At 51.1% G+C, this 16,065-nt stretch overlaps 1 protein-coding gene across 1 annotated transcript; it reads right to left on the bottom strand.

Moving 5' to 3' along the window:
- Positions 1-1,147: 1,147 nt before the first annotated feature.
- On the bottom strand, positions 1,148-15,171 carry PDCD1 (programmed cell death 1). Its single transcript, XM_032777362.2, has 5 exons — positions 14,888-15,171; positions 7,025-7,354; positions 4,236-4,385; positions 2,801-2,835; positions 1,148-1,530 (listed from the first exon to the last, which is right to left on the bottom strand). Exons 1-5 carry the CDS (start codon positions 14,958-14,960, stop codon positions 1,339-1,341), a joined length of 780 nt encoding a protein of 259 aa, XP_032633253.1. The 5' UTR covers positions 14,961-15,171; the 3' UTR covers positions 1,148-1,338.
- Positions 15,172-16,065: the final 894 nt, after the last annotated feature.

Here is a 16,065-nt window from a genome sequence, read left to right on the forward strand (position 1 = left end):
GCCCTCAGGTTGACCATGAACCCCAGGAGCGACACCTTCCTGCTCCGACAGCCCCATTGATTCTGGCAGGGCTGGTCGAGAAGTAAGGTGCTCCAGAGTGCGCGTCAGAGCTTCACAGTCTCTGTGCCTCACTAGAATCGCTCAGCATTCTTGCCATCTCCTCCGCCCGTGCACGGGTCGGATTTCCACCTGATTTGGTTTCAATCCGGCTCCATCCACCCTGAGCTCTTAAATTTCAAGTGCAAATATGTGACACTACAAAAGGAAAAAGCACATTACAGTACATTTCCCATTAGTCTTTTTAAATAAACACTTACATGAAACGCAGCTTCTCACACAAAGCTAGGAGAAGCCCCTACCTTGTACAGTACAGAAGGAGCAACCTTCTCCTGTCCACTGCACCCAAGAGGACCCACTGATTTCAGCTGGGTGCTGCAGCTCTTGTGGCAATTAGAACCCATCAGAGCTGCAATCTGTTTCATAGTATCCTTTTACACTGCAGCCACTGGCATGCATTCACAAATTTCTCCCAATGTTAAGATTTCTTAGTAGGATCAAGCCCAGCAGGAAGTCAAAAGAGGCAGGTTTGTGCTCTGTTTGGCACAGCTGGGGAGCCCAAGGACTGAAATATCAGTGCTGCATTAGTTTATCTGTGAGGTGTCAGCTTGTATCCCTAGCCCGTAAGCAAGGCAGAACTGGGCTCTAATGGTCTGTGGTAGCATCTTCCAGTAGGTGCCCCTGCATCCACCTTCTAGCCCTAAAGATCCCATCCTTTCCCACCGGTTTACCCTCTCCCATCCTTTAGACTCAGCTTTGCCATCACCATCCTAATGAATGAGGAAGACTGGCAAGGCTTCTCTTTGGAGCCCAGCATCACTGGCCAATAGGGTAACTGCTGAGTGACATACGACTCTACCTCTTTCCCCCCCGACCCCACCCCCAAGGGATGGATCATGCTGCCTCCTGCAGTGCAAGAAACCAAGGACCGGGAATGAATGTGGCTCTCCACCATGGCAGCACAGGGCTCAAATCACATGTCCATTAGTCAAGCGTGTTCTGACTGCACGTCTTCCTTAGCAGCAAACAATTGCTTGCGACGTGCTGGAGGAGGGAAGGACCCTGAGGAAGGCTGCCATAAAATGTCAGTCATTCGAGAGGCTGTTTGTTACGGAGAAGAAAGAGAGTCTGGGCTGGCATACAACCAGGCGCAGCGTGTACAAATAGTGCAGATGCTGCCGCCAGGCCTTCCTGCCCGAAAGTCTCCGAGAAAGCTGTAGAGAGGTGACAAAACAGAAGGAGAAGCACGATTGGGCTCCTGACCCATCAGAGGGGCTGCGCTCAGATTTGACAGGTCCTCTGGTGTTTCATTTTCTTCCCCCTTTCTGGGGTGACAGGCTTCTCTTCAGGGAACACGATAACAGCATATTCTGTGTTGTCAGGTGGGTAACTCTCCACTGGAGCCTCTGTGTGCTCATCCTGCTGGAATTCCAACACACCATAATCCACTGTGTACATCGTCACCTGTTCTTTCTGCTGCGCAAACAACAGAAGGGAGCATTTTTACTAAGAGTCACAGCCACACACACCTGGCTTCTCTATGTACCCCAAACACAGGCACACGCAGGCACACACTGGCACACGCAGGCGCACTAACACAGATTCAGACCTTTTAAGGCCACTGCGACCGGCCATTCTGACCTCTCATAAAGCACAAACCATAGGACCTCAACCAGTAATTCCTGCCTCAAGTCCAGAACTTCTCTTTGAGCAGGAGGGCATGTTTTTAAAAGCCTTGATTTACAGATACTATGAGATGGAGAATCCACCACCTCCCCAGGTAGGTAGCTCCAGTGGTTAATGACCCCAAATTAAAAACATACACCTGGCTTCTGGTCTGAATTAGTCTAGCTTCAGCTGAGTAAGTACTTACAGACCGTGATCAAGTTACCTCTTAACCTCCTCTTGGATAAACTAGATAGACTGAGCTTCTTTAGTCTCTCACTATAAGCCTTTACTAGACAGCAACCAACTCTATGAAACCAGCATGGCCGCAGTCAGAGCAGCTTGCCCTGTAATCCCATCAGCTCTCACAAACTCAGAGGATTGGATTTAGCTAGTAACTGGACAGGATGTCTGCAAGGGACAGGTGGTGCTAGTGATTTCACAGGGAGCACTCCTCTGTGCGTCAAGGCTGGCCCAGGTGCCCCAGCGTGGCAGTCGGACACACCATGCACCGGGGGTGCCACCTTTGGGGCCTGACATACCATCAAGGTCCACACACCCATGGCCCTTTCGTCAAAAGGAGGGACATTAATCCAGTTGTCCTGGCCCAACTCCAGCTCAGAGAATTGCTTTCTCCCCTGGTTGTTTCCAATGCAATATTCTTCGCTGTGCTAGGGGGCTGTTGAACACTGACACCACATTAGCAATCCACGTCAGAAGCGTTTGTGTCACTGCTCAGAGCGCTTGGGGGCTCTTTGGGGACAAAAGGTGCCATATAAATAGACAGTCAATCCATTACGGTTATTGATAATAATGATACATTGGCTGCAAACCAAAGTACTTTGGCTGCATCTAAGAGCCTTTCATTCTGTTTCTTTTCTCTCTTTCTCGTTTCTCCCGGTGGCACTGGCCCTTGAAGGACTCAGACTGGCTGAGGAGCTGTGGCATTGTGCAGTTCCGCCTGCGGCCCTGGCATGGATCTGGGCACTTGCTACCAAAGACCTGCCAAGCCCAGGTTCTTTCCCGCCTGGCAACATTCCACAGCAGTGCAGCCGCACGTGAGTGACAGGGAACTTACCAAGAGTGCATTTTCACGTTGTGGTTTCTGCTGCCCTGCAAAGTAACACCTTTGGTTAGACCAGGCACAGTAGCTGGGCTGCAGCAAACATCACAGGGGGAGTGGGCGTCAAAGTTAGCTCCGCTTCCCACAACATTGCAGCTCCCTGCAAATGACTCTGGGGCTGCACAGACTCCACCCCACACCAGCCCCTTCCCTGAGCAAGATCCCACTGGAGGGTGTGCCGGCATCCACTGATCCAGACATAGGTCCCCAAAGCTCCCCTCAAAGCCAGCAGGAGAGTCACCAGCACACGGACTGCAGGGCTGGGCCCGGGATTCTGGAGCAGAGGCCCACTGTGGGGAGAATCGTGCCCTGTTTTTCTACTCCAACGCTCCAATCATGAGCAATTGAATAGGCCCAGACTCTATTATGCTCTATTCAGATTCTTATCCCATGAGCGCAAGTGCGGAGCTGAGCTCCTGGATCCCAGCCACCAGCCCAGGTATCCAGATGGGAAGAGCTTTGCTGGGACTGGTGGACTGGAATCTCCTCACAGGTCTCTGGGAAGCAGACAGGTGTCTCCCTGGCCACACTGCACCCTCAGTTTCTGATAGCCAGCAGCCGGTGTTCTGCCTGCCACACAATAAATACGCCCTCACTCTGCTAGACAAGGCTGCAGCAGGCTCATTGAGTCCAGCCACCGCTGGATGGGACAGAGCACCGCACCGACTGGCTGTGGGGCCGATGGACCGGCCAAGCCTTGCCTGGCTCTGGCTGAGCTGAACAGCTGGGGATCCTGCACTCAGACAGCCCTGCCCACCATGGGCTCACTAACACCCAGCCCTGAGGAAGGGAAGCATGGAGGGGAGCTCTGGGAGGCACGACCCCCACTCCACTGGGAGGGCACCCACCACACCTACCCTTGGGACCACACAGCCAGCTCCATAGGCCACGGCCCCACCCAACCCAATCAGGGAGCTGGGCATGGGCCTGTGGGGCTGGGGGCTAACTGCCCTTTACACAGGGGCTCCAGGCAGGGGGAAGGCTCCTTGTACCGTCCCTACAATGGGCCGAGCCAATCTAATGTGGGGTTGGGGGAATGTCAGAGATTTGGGGCCCAAGCCTGAGAGGCGCTGAGCACCGTCCACTCCCAGTGGAGCCAGGGGGAATTTCACCCGATTTAACATCGTAGAAGGGCCTCAGCGTTCGGCCTGCCAAGCTCAATGGTACTCAGCACCTCTCGGGATGGAGGCAGAATGGCTGAGCTAACCCTCCCGTCCACAGTGGCCCCTGTTGGGTCCATCTATACCAGCCTCTGCTCACCACAGTCCCTGAGCACCCCTCCTGTCCCCCACCCCTTTTTCTTCAGCTAGCCCTGGCTATCCTCCAATGGAGGCACCGGTGGGGAAGGGCTACAGACTGTCAGGGCCGCGCTCGCCCTGCCACGACGCACCTCCCGTCCGGCGCGTGATGATGAAGAGCACGTAGGTGATCAGCCCGAGCAGCACGGCCCCGGCAATGATCAGGCCAATGATGACTGGCACTTTAAAGTCGTCCCCCGGGTCGTCAACAGTCACGTTGGGAACAGTGGTGGGCCTTCCTTCTAGGGAATTGCAAATAAAAAAGAAGAAATGCTACAGTCTCTGTAAAATACAAAGCAAATCACATCCTCTCCTCCAGCACGACAAGCCGCCCACTCTGCCTCTGCACAGAGGGGCCACGTCCCGGCCTCAGCACCACTGATGTGTCGCTTGCACCCCGTGGCTGGAGTTAACAGCTCTTAAGGGAGCCCTACACCCATTGAGTTTCAATCTGTGGCGTAAGCAGGACTTAACTGGTGTTCCCGGCTCGCACCAGCCCGCTGGACAGACGTGAATTTCACAGTTTGTCAGATCTAGCACAGGTGCTGTCGTCACACCATGAGGTCATATGACGGGACTGCCTGTGATAGCGGGGGAATGGACTCAGTGACCCAGCGTTTCCTTTCCAATCCTGTGTTCCTAGATCTCTGATTCTCATCTGTACAGTGCCATCCAATCAGTTCAGGCCCCCTGCTTAGCTCCAGCTTCTATTTCATTTGAGCAAAACAAAGGCAAAGGGAAACAGTTGTACTCAAAATAATGCAGTGCCCCCTCCCCCATTAGATCAAGCGGTTCGGGGTAATAGGGTCAGTGGGAAGAGGCTCTGGCTCAGTGTAAGGCTGTGTAATGAACTGGTGGCCACATATGTACAGGCACCATCCGTCAATATTAGCAGCCAAACCCAGAACCTTTGCACCGAACACACATCTGTATCAGCTGAGATAAGAACGTAAGAGCAGCCACACTGGGTCAGACCAAAGGTCCATCTAGCCCAGTATCCTGTCTTCTGACCGTGGCCAATGCCAGGTGCTTCAGACGGAATGAACAGAACAGAGCAATTATCAAGTGATCCATCCCCTGTCGTCCAGCTTCTCGCAGTCAGAGGCTTAGGACACCCACAGCATGGGGTTACATCCCTGACCAGCTTGACTAATAGCCATTGAGGGACCTCGGAGATACAGGTGTAAACCCATTAGCTGTGTGTAAGTAGGAAGCTGTCAGAGTCACTTAAGTTTACCAGAGGGGCACATAGTCACACGGACTAAGGCAATTACAGCTGCTAGATTTGGAGAGTGCAGGGCGGGGGGGCGGATTTAATTCACAAAACAAATTGAAATGTTTCCATTTCACAGGCTCCAAATGGCCTCTTCTCTCTCTCCCCCCCTTCTCTCTCTCTATTTTTTTTTTTTTTTGCAAAAACTTTCATGACATTTTCAAATCAAAAAGATTCCTGAAGTGGTCGCTGACGTTGTTTACTGACAAACATGCTTTAGGTGAGCGTAAAAGTGCCCCCATGTTTTGACAAACAAGAGAATGCCGATAACCATTTCAAAGACCGTTTGTATGTTTTCCATCAAAACCATCACCAAAAATGGCTTTTCACAGCATTTTTCCTTTCTTAAAAAGGCCACTTTTCACCCCAAAAAAATGGGATTGAAAAGTTTCATCCAGCTCTAGAGTGAAGGTATTGCACTCTGACACGGCAGGGCGGGCTGGAACAATTTGTGCAATGAAGGTGCTGAGAGACATTGAACCAAACTGTAAACCCTGTATATAATGGAAAGCATTTGAAGGCAGGGGGTGCAGGGGGTCTGCACACACACACCCCGCACCCCTAGTCCCAGCACCTATGTTACATGGTGAGCTATGTGGGGCAGGGACCAGCTTTTTGATCTGTGTCTGTACAGCACCAAGCACCATGGAGTCCTGGCCCATGATGGGGGCTCATCAGTGGTTCCATAATAGATAATAATAATAGTCCCTACTTGTCCCATGCATCTTAGATCTACAGGAGTTCAGACTCCACCTGCAATACCCTTTTCTAGTACAGCTGCATAAATATAGACATCAGGGTTGTCGGGGGCATGAGCCTTCGGCATCCAAAACTTGCAACTTAAAGGAGCTGGCTTTAGCGGAAGGGCGAGAGATGTTTACGGACTAGGGCTTCCACCTCCCTGCTGACTGTGGTGTCGGGAAGTATGCAGCCATGGGGGAAGGTCCTTACAGCGGCAGCAGATAATTAGCTGGGGTGGGACAGTAAAATAAGAAAATAGCCCTGGCCCAGTGACTGCTGCGGGGTAAAATGACACGGTTTATTTTATCTGCAGCACTGTCACTGTGCACCTGGTGCCTGATGTGGGTCAAGCTCTCCCGTAGCAACTTGCTTTCAGTTACCCGCAGGGAAAGCAGTGGGGCCTGCCCCAGCATAGATTTGGCCTTGATTCAGGTCAGCTGCTGGAAATGTGGCCCTGTGGTTTGTAAACGTCACACCAGAGACTGTTACTACTTTCACTCTGGCCAGGAAATCACGTTAGTGTCTAGCCCTGGGGGCCGTGGTCCCAGAGTGGTGCCTCTGGGTGCTACCGTAATATATTGGTTGGAAAGAGCAGCCCCGACATATGCCCTGCAGAGCAGCAAGCGAAGGCTCTGGCTGACCACCAGCAGAAGCGAACTCCACAGCCAGAGATGCTGATTGATTTGGGCAGCTGGGAACTGCCCAGTCTATCCTAGCTCCTTAGGGCATCCGGGGGGGATTCTGGACTGGAAATATCAGTCAGCCCCACAGACCAACGGAGCATTGTAGCAAATCTTCAGCCCTCCAGCATAGGGCTGCGGCGGACACCCACACAAGCTTGTTCATTATATTGTCTTTGAAACAAACCTGTAACTGTGAGCTTTGACACGTTGCTTTCCACCACTTTACTGGGCGAGGAGAAAGCGATCAGCCCGCAGAAGTACTCGCCACTGTCATTCTCGGTTAGGTGCTGAATCTTTATCTCAACAGAAGAGGTATGGTTGACAAGGAGGAATTTCTTTTGGTTTTTATGTTCATTCCCATTAAACTCGGCAATTTTTTTTGTGTGAGTGGAATTGATCTTTTTGTACCAGTTTAGACTATAATCAGACTGAGGGAAGTTCGCCGTGGAGATACTGCAGAAGAAGCTGGCTGTGTCGCCCACGGGCATGGATAGCTTCTCTGGGGAAAACGTCACTGTTTCAGAGAAAGGAAAGAAAGAACAGGACACTGTGATCAGCAGGAGCCGATGCACTGATGTGCCTCGCAGGCACATTGCACAACCGTTATTATTTATTGTTTGTTTGTATTACCGTCGCACCCAGCAGCCCTAGGGCTGAGCCAGGCTCCCCTGCTCTGGGTGCCCTACAAACGCAGAACAGACAATGATTGATAGCCTGGGACCCCCTAGAGGCTTCAGTCAAGGATCAGGGCCCTCTCGTGCAAGGTGCTGTACGAATGAGTAGAACAAAGGCAGTCCCTGCCCTGGAGTGTTTGGATCTTTGGCCTCTCCCAATCTCCCCACCACTAAAAGCAGAGAGAGGATCCAGCCCCAACGTATGTGCTCTCTGACAGCCTGAGGAACCATTAACCATGGGTATGCTCCAGCGCAGCAAACAATGCTCCCTTTAGACAAAAGGAAATTCAACCCCTGTCTCTGTTGTGCCTGTCTCACAGTGATTGGGAAGCTCTGTGTGGTCCTTGCTGGGGATGCTGCATTCTCAGTCTATGCCTGAGCCTCCTATCTCAAAGGTGCACAGAGAGGCAGTGTGATTCAGTGGGTAGCGCACTAGACTGGGACTCAGAAGAGCTGGGTTACATTCCTGGCTCTGCCACTGGTGGGTTGGGTGACCTTGGGCAAGTCACTTGCCTCAGTTTCCCCCTCTGTAAAATGGGAATAACAATCCCTCTTTTTTAAAGGGCTTTGAGACCAACCGATAGAAGAGTGTTGTAAAGCCTAGGAAAGATGAAAAGTGTTGCACATGTGTAATTAATTGGCTAATTTATTACTGACTCATTATTATCAGACAAAAAGGTGTAGTGAATCTAAGTGGTGATTACTGCTCTGTCTCCTCCATGGTGTGTGTGCAGAGCAGTGACCAGAATTTAAAGCTAAAACATTTAGCATAGGTTCTTTCCCTTCTTTGTCAGCAGTATGCGGCCCATGCAGAGTCTAGGAAATTTACAAGGGCTTCACCTTCCTCTACCTCATTGGCAACTGGCTGTTCTGAAAACCTCTGGGTACCGAGAGCTTGGAAACTTCCCGGAGAGCTCTATGTCCTGCAGAGTTCCCGATGAGTGGGGCGCACTCGGGTGTCTCGCGCCAGGCCCTCAAAATCTCTAGTCACTTTTGCAGATCTTTGCCAGAATTAAAAGGTGTGTATTAACTGTTTGTTGCATCTACATTCTCAAGTAGCAGCTCTTTCTCTGTATGTACCACAAAGCCTTGCTGGCCTAACTCCATTGAACTCAAAGGGTCTGGTATTGGTGCTAAATATCTAGCTAACGTTTGGTAATAACTGTTCTAATAAATGTTTATACGGGACCCGATTCGGCTCTCAGTTGCACCCCCTTGACCGCAGAGGAACTTCCAGCTGTTTCATATGAAAATTAGGATCTATTTTTATACCAGGTTAGTCATCCTTTCTGTGGCTGATTTTGCCTCAGAAAGACAGCAGCTGAAACTGACGCAGAGTCGATTTACGGGGTGGGGTGGGGGCATAACTGATTGTGTTCCTGATTCAAATCAAGGTGTGTGAAGCTATCCTGCCTGCCCTGAGAAGCCTGCATGGCTAGTTGGAAAGCCTCATTTGTCACTCTCTGTCACCTCTTCTCTTAGCTGGATGTTGAAGGGGTAATAACGCAATCAACTCTGTAGCCACAGACTGATGCCCTAACCTCCGAATTCTGGGCCCTCGTGTATCTGTGCTTAGCCCGTGGTCACTCCCATTGACGTCAGCTGCATGGACTGAGCCAACGATTGAAGGTAGAGCGTGGCCTGTGGCGTCACCGCAGGACTGAGGCAAGTGATAATTTGAGGATGCAGAGAGGCAGGCAGTGGACTCTAGATCATACACACAGACCCCCTAGGGCCAAAGCTTTCTAAAGTGAATAGTTATTTTAGGCGCCGGACTATAGACACCTTCAAGGCACCTGATCTTCAAATACTGAGCAGCCTGACGCAGTGAACTCTCATGCAGCAGGCCACAGCATGTCAGGCATATGTGCCTCAGTTTCCCCCTCAGGTAACCCAAGTGCTCTACACCAGGCTCTCTTGCTTCAATAATACCCTTCCTTGGGGACAGTTCATTAAAAAAACATGATGCAAATAAGTCCATAACCTCAAGTCCCAATCACTATCCATTTCCAATATGCACTATAAGCCGACTTTAAAACTCAAGAGATATTATCCCTCAATGCCTACCTAACCCTGGCCGGCACCTTGGACCATGCCCAGACTCTCTGTAAGTCCTTGTCTTTTCCTCTGGCCCGGGACAGCCACCCCAGTCCTAATCAGACTGCAACCCTGCTCTTCCCAACGGGAACATCCGTCTCCCCCTAACCCTCTCCCAGTTCCTTCGGGTCCAGCGCTCTAGGCCGGAGATAGCAACAGTCAGCTCCTCCACTGCTCTCCTGCCTTCTCCCAGGTCCCAAACACACCGTCTCTGGTAGCTTCCATCTCCAGCCTTTCTTCTGCTGCCTCTGTCTCACCAGGTCTCTCTTGGATCGGGACCGTCACACTCCAGTCCCAGGGGGGTCTAGTAGTCACCCCCAGGGATCTACCCGCTTCTGGCCTCTCTCCCTATACCCAGTGAGTATCCCACATCTGTTCTCTTCCTGCCCCCTTTCCAGACTGACTCTGTGCCCTGATTCACGCAGGGGCCCCAACGGGCCTCCTCTTATAGCCCATTGGAGCCAGCACTGGCCCAGCGCAGGTGCACTGGCCCTGCTTCTTAAAGTTGCACTGGCCTCTCCCTTCCCGCCCCCGCCGCCCCAAGTCTTGGCCTGTATCCATTCCTGTCACCTTGCTTGCCTCACCCACCCACTGCTTCTTGCCTTAGCCTCAGCACTGAAGTGTCTGGGGCAGGAGCTGTATTTCCACTGAATATTTGCGCAAGGACTAGCAGAAGGGGGATGTCTTTCTGACTGTGTGTTTCTAAGCACTACTGCAACCACAGCGACACCAATCATAATCATCACGATCATTTTAAAATATTATTTTAAATAAAGTATTAACTGGCCCCATCTGCCCCCGTCCCCTGTGATCATTAATAACTTGTCTCAAGTGCCTCAGCCCTGGAGGGATCGCCCCAAGAATCAAAGCAAGAGCTGAACCTCCCGGGGAACTGCAGTCCTCAGCCACTCCCCTGAGACTGCTGACAACTGTGTCAGACGCGCCCGCAAGGCCTTGGACTGAGATCACCAGCTCCTTTCCCTGAGGCCACCCAGCTGCCAGCGGACAGTGATCACCTGTGACTTGAACTAGCTGCCTAACAGAGAAAGGCTCCATCCCTGTGGGAGCTCCCATGTGACAAAGTGGGGATTTTTTGTAACCTCAAGCCTACGTATGCCTCAGTTTCCCCCTATGTTAGACATTGCTACCCAGCAAAGGGGAAAGAATTAATCTGGCTCTCAGGACAGACTAAGAGACATAGGTGTCGCTGAGCTGCCTGAACAAACTGCATGGCTCATTCAAAGAACTGGCCGAGGCCAAATCAGATCAATGGAAAATGCGAGAAGACAATGGAAAACCCCAATGGGCAGCATACTCACACCTAGCAATCAATGACCCAGATGCTCCTGTCCCCTAAATACGAGTGATACCCACCCGTGTGCTCATCTGCATAGAGGTGCCCATTCTGGTCTTGGCTCACTAGTGTTTATCGGCTGGGCATCCGTGCACGAGGGCTGTGAACTCAGCACGGCCTGGCCTGGAGAACAAAGGGCTGAGGGATGACTGGCAGGGAATAAAGAGCTGGTTTCTGGCTCTCTGTGATGCTGGCAGACCTGGTGCCAGCTCATGCCAGGATCCCCATGCCTGACAGGTACAGGGCTATAACCATCAGGCTCCCCTGTGCGTTAGGAGCGTTAAAATAGGTGTAAGAATTATAAGAATGTGTTTTGACTTTATTGAATGCTGGTGAGGAGCTGCCTGCATTAATCTCACTTATACCATCCGCACCCCATAGCGTAAGCCAATATTAGTGTTGTGAGCCTCTGGGGCTGTGTAAATCACCAGACAGGAAAGAGACATGAAATAGTACAAAGTGCTGATCTCTACAGAAGGGGTTATGCCCTGCCCAACTGTTATCATTAAAAAGGAGCAAAAGACTCAGTTGTCCTGCTCTTCCCCCGACACCCTGCATGGTGAGGAGTCATGCAAGGAAATTCCTCCCATCTGCAGAGTTTGCAGCCCCGAGCTTATGGCAGGAGGGGGAGAAAAACCCCAAAGAGAAGGAACTGACTATCTCCATGCTGCTTGGACTCTGGGGGACCAGGTTTTTAGGCACAAGCAAGAGATCCCCAGTGCTTAGCCTGGGGTAGCCATTAAGGACATAGAGAGCTTGCTTTTACTATCTTTTGAAACTCAAGATTGTAACCCCTTTGTGTATCTAGCCTTGTAAATAACTCTCCTGTTTCCTTTACATAGTTAATAAATCTGTAGGTAGCTTATTATGGGATTGTCTTTGGTGTAAGATCTAAGGTGCAATTCACCTGGGCTAAGTGACTGGCAGGGCCAGCTCCAGGCACCAGCTCAGCAAGCTTGGGGCAGCCAAGGGGAAGGGGCGGCACTTCGAGCTCTTCGGTGGCAAGTCCCTCTCGGAGGGAAGGACCTGCCGCCGAAGAAGAAAGCAGCGCGATGAAGCTGCTGCCGATAGCAATCGTGGCTTTTTTGTTTTTTCCACTGCTTGGCATGGCAAAAACCCTGGACCCAGCCCTGGTGACAGGTCCTTTGGGTCAGAAAGTAACCTGAATGTTGCTGTGATTCTTGGTGTAAGGGACCATCCATCACAGAGGCAGGTTCATCTGGGTGGTGAGACAAATCGGAGAACCCAAGGGGACCATCCGTGATTCCAGGTTGAGGCTGTTATGGTGCCTGAGGAGTTTATACTTGGCACTTGGTTGGTGAAATCTAAATATAGAGCTCACAGCCAGTTTGAGGTTTGGGCCCTGCTTCCTGGCAGTCTGCCCTGAGGTTGATACTTACGCTCTCAAGTCATGGCAGGCAGCCTTACACTCTCTCCTGGGACTGACTAAGGAAGTCAGAAAGAGACAGAGCCTGAAAATGGAGCTCACTACAGCTTGGCTGGGGAATTGCTCTGGCTTGACCAGAATGGACAACGCTTTCACCTCTATTTCTTTGCGCTAACCCAAGGACTTCGAGTGCTGTGTCCCAGGAGACTAACAAATCCTACACTGCTTGAGCGTCACTGCAAACATGAGGTGAGGTGAACTAGTCCCTGAGGAGGGGAGCAGTCCTGAGCAGAGTTCCTCAGTTTAGGAAGCAGTCAGGCAGCATGGCCAACTCTGAAGGAAGAGTGAGACCCCTTGGGGGGTCTGGCACATTAAAGGGGTTCCTCCCAGAGACTGTTCAAAAGCTGGGACATGCACTCATGCAAGGATGCCCAGCTGATAAACACCAGTGAGCCAAGAACAGAACGGGCACCAGATGGGCACACTGATGGGCAGAAGTCGTATTTAGGCTACAGGAGTGTACAGGGCTGCGGCCATTTGCAGCATGTCTCTAGGGACATTAACATTAACCCAGCCATTAATTAACATTTGACATCACCTATTTTATGATTGTATTTTAACTGCTTATGAGCATCATTGTCAAAATACTGGAGGAGGCAATGGCTTTATATACACAAGCCCAGACTGTGAACCCTTTACTTCCATCGACTGAAGCCAATGAGGCTAGATTCATTGGGATGAAGAGATTCACAGTCCACCCCACAATTATTGTCATTAATTACTGATAATAAACTTCTCGGGCGCTTTCCCCAATAAATCTCTCTATCCAGATTAGAGCCGGTCTTGAGCCTGTCTAGATGGCAGTGTTTGAAATCCAGATCTAAATCCAGATTTTTGACTTGAGTCCCTTACTCACACAGCTTGAGAGACAGACATTAAATTAATGGTCTTTCTGATTTCCCAGGAAAAAGCAGTAACAGGGCATTTCTCTCACAGATTACAAGAGCCAGTGATCCGAGTTGACAATCTCCTTGAAAGCCCCAGAGATTCATAAATATATAAATCCCTTTTATTAAACACAGAAGATCAAAACCTTCTGGGTCCAATCCTGCATGCTGGCAGACAGTTCCTTCAGCTTTTGTGGAAATTTCAGACACGCAAAGAAGTTTACAGAAGTTATGAGGCTTCTTTATGAGAAGGACAATTGGTCTGTTGTGATGCGGCATATCCCCTGGTCATGAATAAACGACTAAAGACATTCAAATGAGAAGAGACAACTGGGGAATCATTGCAGATTCCCATAGTAGGCTCTTTGGGGCAAGGACTGTCCTTTTGCTCTGTGACAGGATACTGGTCCATGACTGTGCGCTAGTGCTACGGTGACACACACATCATAATAATAATTAATAAGTAGGCAAAGGAGTTTGTTTGGGTTTTGCACTGGTCAGTGTGTTTTAATTTGTGCGGTTGGATTTTATTTGACTTAGAAAATATTAGGTAGATTTGGGATTTTTTTTTTACAAAATGCACCTGTTTGCACTGAATGCAGTAGGCAGGGGACTTTATAACCCGACTCTGCTATTTTTTTTACTAGTTCTAAAACAAAATCCAGAAAGTGCTCGTTTCCAGAACTCATTTTACCACATTTCGAACCCACTGGAGTTCATTTTGGCTCTGCCAGATGTGATTTCTGTGCTTTTGCATGCCTTTGATTTGATTTCTTTTTTCCTTAGCTCGGCCTCAAAGCCAGACAATGACTTTCAGGCCAGAGTCTTTATTGTTCCTGTAGCACAAGGTGCCAGTCACTTACACACACAGATTTTTGTTTCATTTTTCTCCCCATGGCATTTTGACTGGGCTCGTCACCTATGGATCTCAGAGAGCTTTACAAATGTGAGTACATCTCGTTAACCCCCTTTTACTGATGGGCCCCCCAGGGCACAGAAACAGGACATGGCCTGCCCATACACCAAGTCAGGGGCAAAGCAGGCACAGAATCCCAGGTGTCCTGACACTCAGCCCCTTGCTCTGTACCAGCCCATGCCATGTTCCGTTTTCAGAAGATCCCCTGAACCACAATGGATTAAGGGCCTGAACCCCAGAGATCAGACCCTGAATGAAGGGGGCACTGGGGGGCAGGGGCAGGGGCATGGAGGAAGCTCCAAAATGTTTTGCCAAACCCAACTTTTAATATTATAACACATCTAGCCTTTCCACTGCCTCCCCTCCGACTATTTGCTTCCCCTTCCACTATTCTCAGGCTTCTCCCTTCAAACTGAACTGTGATGGGGGCCGGATCGGGGCCTTGCATCCACGCCAAACATTTGCATTTGTTTCTACCCTGGGGGCTCTTCCCGGATGCTGGCAGCCTGGGCATTTCAGGTCCAGCATTTGGCTTTCCTGTCTTCTCGCAGCCAGGGCTGTTTCCACCGCTCGCACAGCTCTAAGCCTAGCATACGCTCCCCGCCAGGCGTAAGCCGCACCGCCTTTGTGTTCAGAAGCACCATGAGTGTGTCATGCCGCCCAGATACATACCAAGATGGGAAAGCAGCAGCACTGGCCTGCAGGTCAGCAGCACCACACAGATGCCGACCACGATAACGAGCATCGTCCCTGGCGTCGCCTTCGAGGGGCCAGGAGCTCTCTGTGGGTCAGCTTCCTCTCCTGCACGTGCAACGCACCAATCAGGATCCAAGGTGCTATGCCTGTGCTGCGTGGCGGGAGGACGCTCCGGGGGCTTGCGTCCTGGCCAGGCCACCTCGTGCCTCGTGTCCCAGCGGCACTGTTCCCCCGGAGGCTGCACAGCAGCCGTCGACTGACTGCAGCCGAAGCAGAAGTGGAAATGAAACGTACCCATCTCGGCTTGAGAGGGAAACCCTCCTTGCCATCCGCCCCCGTCTTTCCCCTCCTCCTTCTCCAACACAGCTCGACAGCTGCACCCAGCCCTACTCCCCCTCTCTGCACCCAGCAGCCTCAGCAAGTTCCCACGCGCCATTCACCCGCACAGAAGAGAAAGCGGCATCAGTAGAACGTTAGGGGTCGGAGGCACGAGACCACAAGTGAAGGGGGAGGGGGCCCTGAGCCGCATTTCCTTTGCCACACACTTGACGTCACTCACAGGTTGCTCCTGCCAGGCAAACTATTCTGTGTTTTCTGCCTGTGACTGGGGGAGCGTTTATCTCTGTATTATTTATTCTGACTTTTTATAGGGCTGGTGACAGCTCCCAGCCTGACAGCCCCAGAGACGGGACTTCTCTGTTTGTCCAGACAGCAAGGACATCACACTTCCCCTAAGCCCCCACCTTTGCCCTTAAGTGGTCACCTCTAGCAGTGGAAAGGGTCTCTCGGACCCCCGGTCTCCATTTGCTTCTTGGCTTCTCAGCTGAGATTCCCAACTGGGGCTTTAGCTCGTGCCAATGGCTTGAGATGGGGACACTTGTCAACGGGGAACCGGAGTGAGGCCACTAAACTCAGTTCACGTAGGCCTAACAGCCATTAGATGGCATCCATTTTGATTTATCACCCACCTAGCCTGAATTCAGACCTACAACCTACAGGCCATTATCAATCCCCTGAGTTATCCAGGAAGAGAGAGAGACAGAGAGAGAGAAAGATCTTCATGACCTGAACCTGCCAACAAGAGTACCAGGCTGTGCCCACACTCAAGAGCTTGAAGAAAATGATGATGGTAGATTTTTCTGCCATCCCATCTC

Source organism: Chelonoidis abingdonii, chromosome 8 (genome assembly GCF_003597395.2).
Source record: "Chelonoidis abingdonii isolate Lonesome George chromosome 8, CheloAbing_2.0, whole genome shotgun sequence".
Lineage (NCBI taxonomy): Eukaryota > Metazoa > Chordata > Testudines > Testudinidae > Chelonoidis > Chelonoidis abingdonii.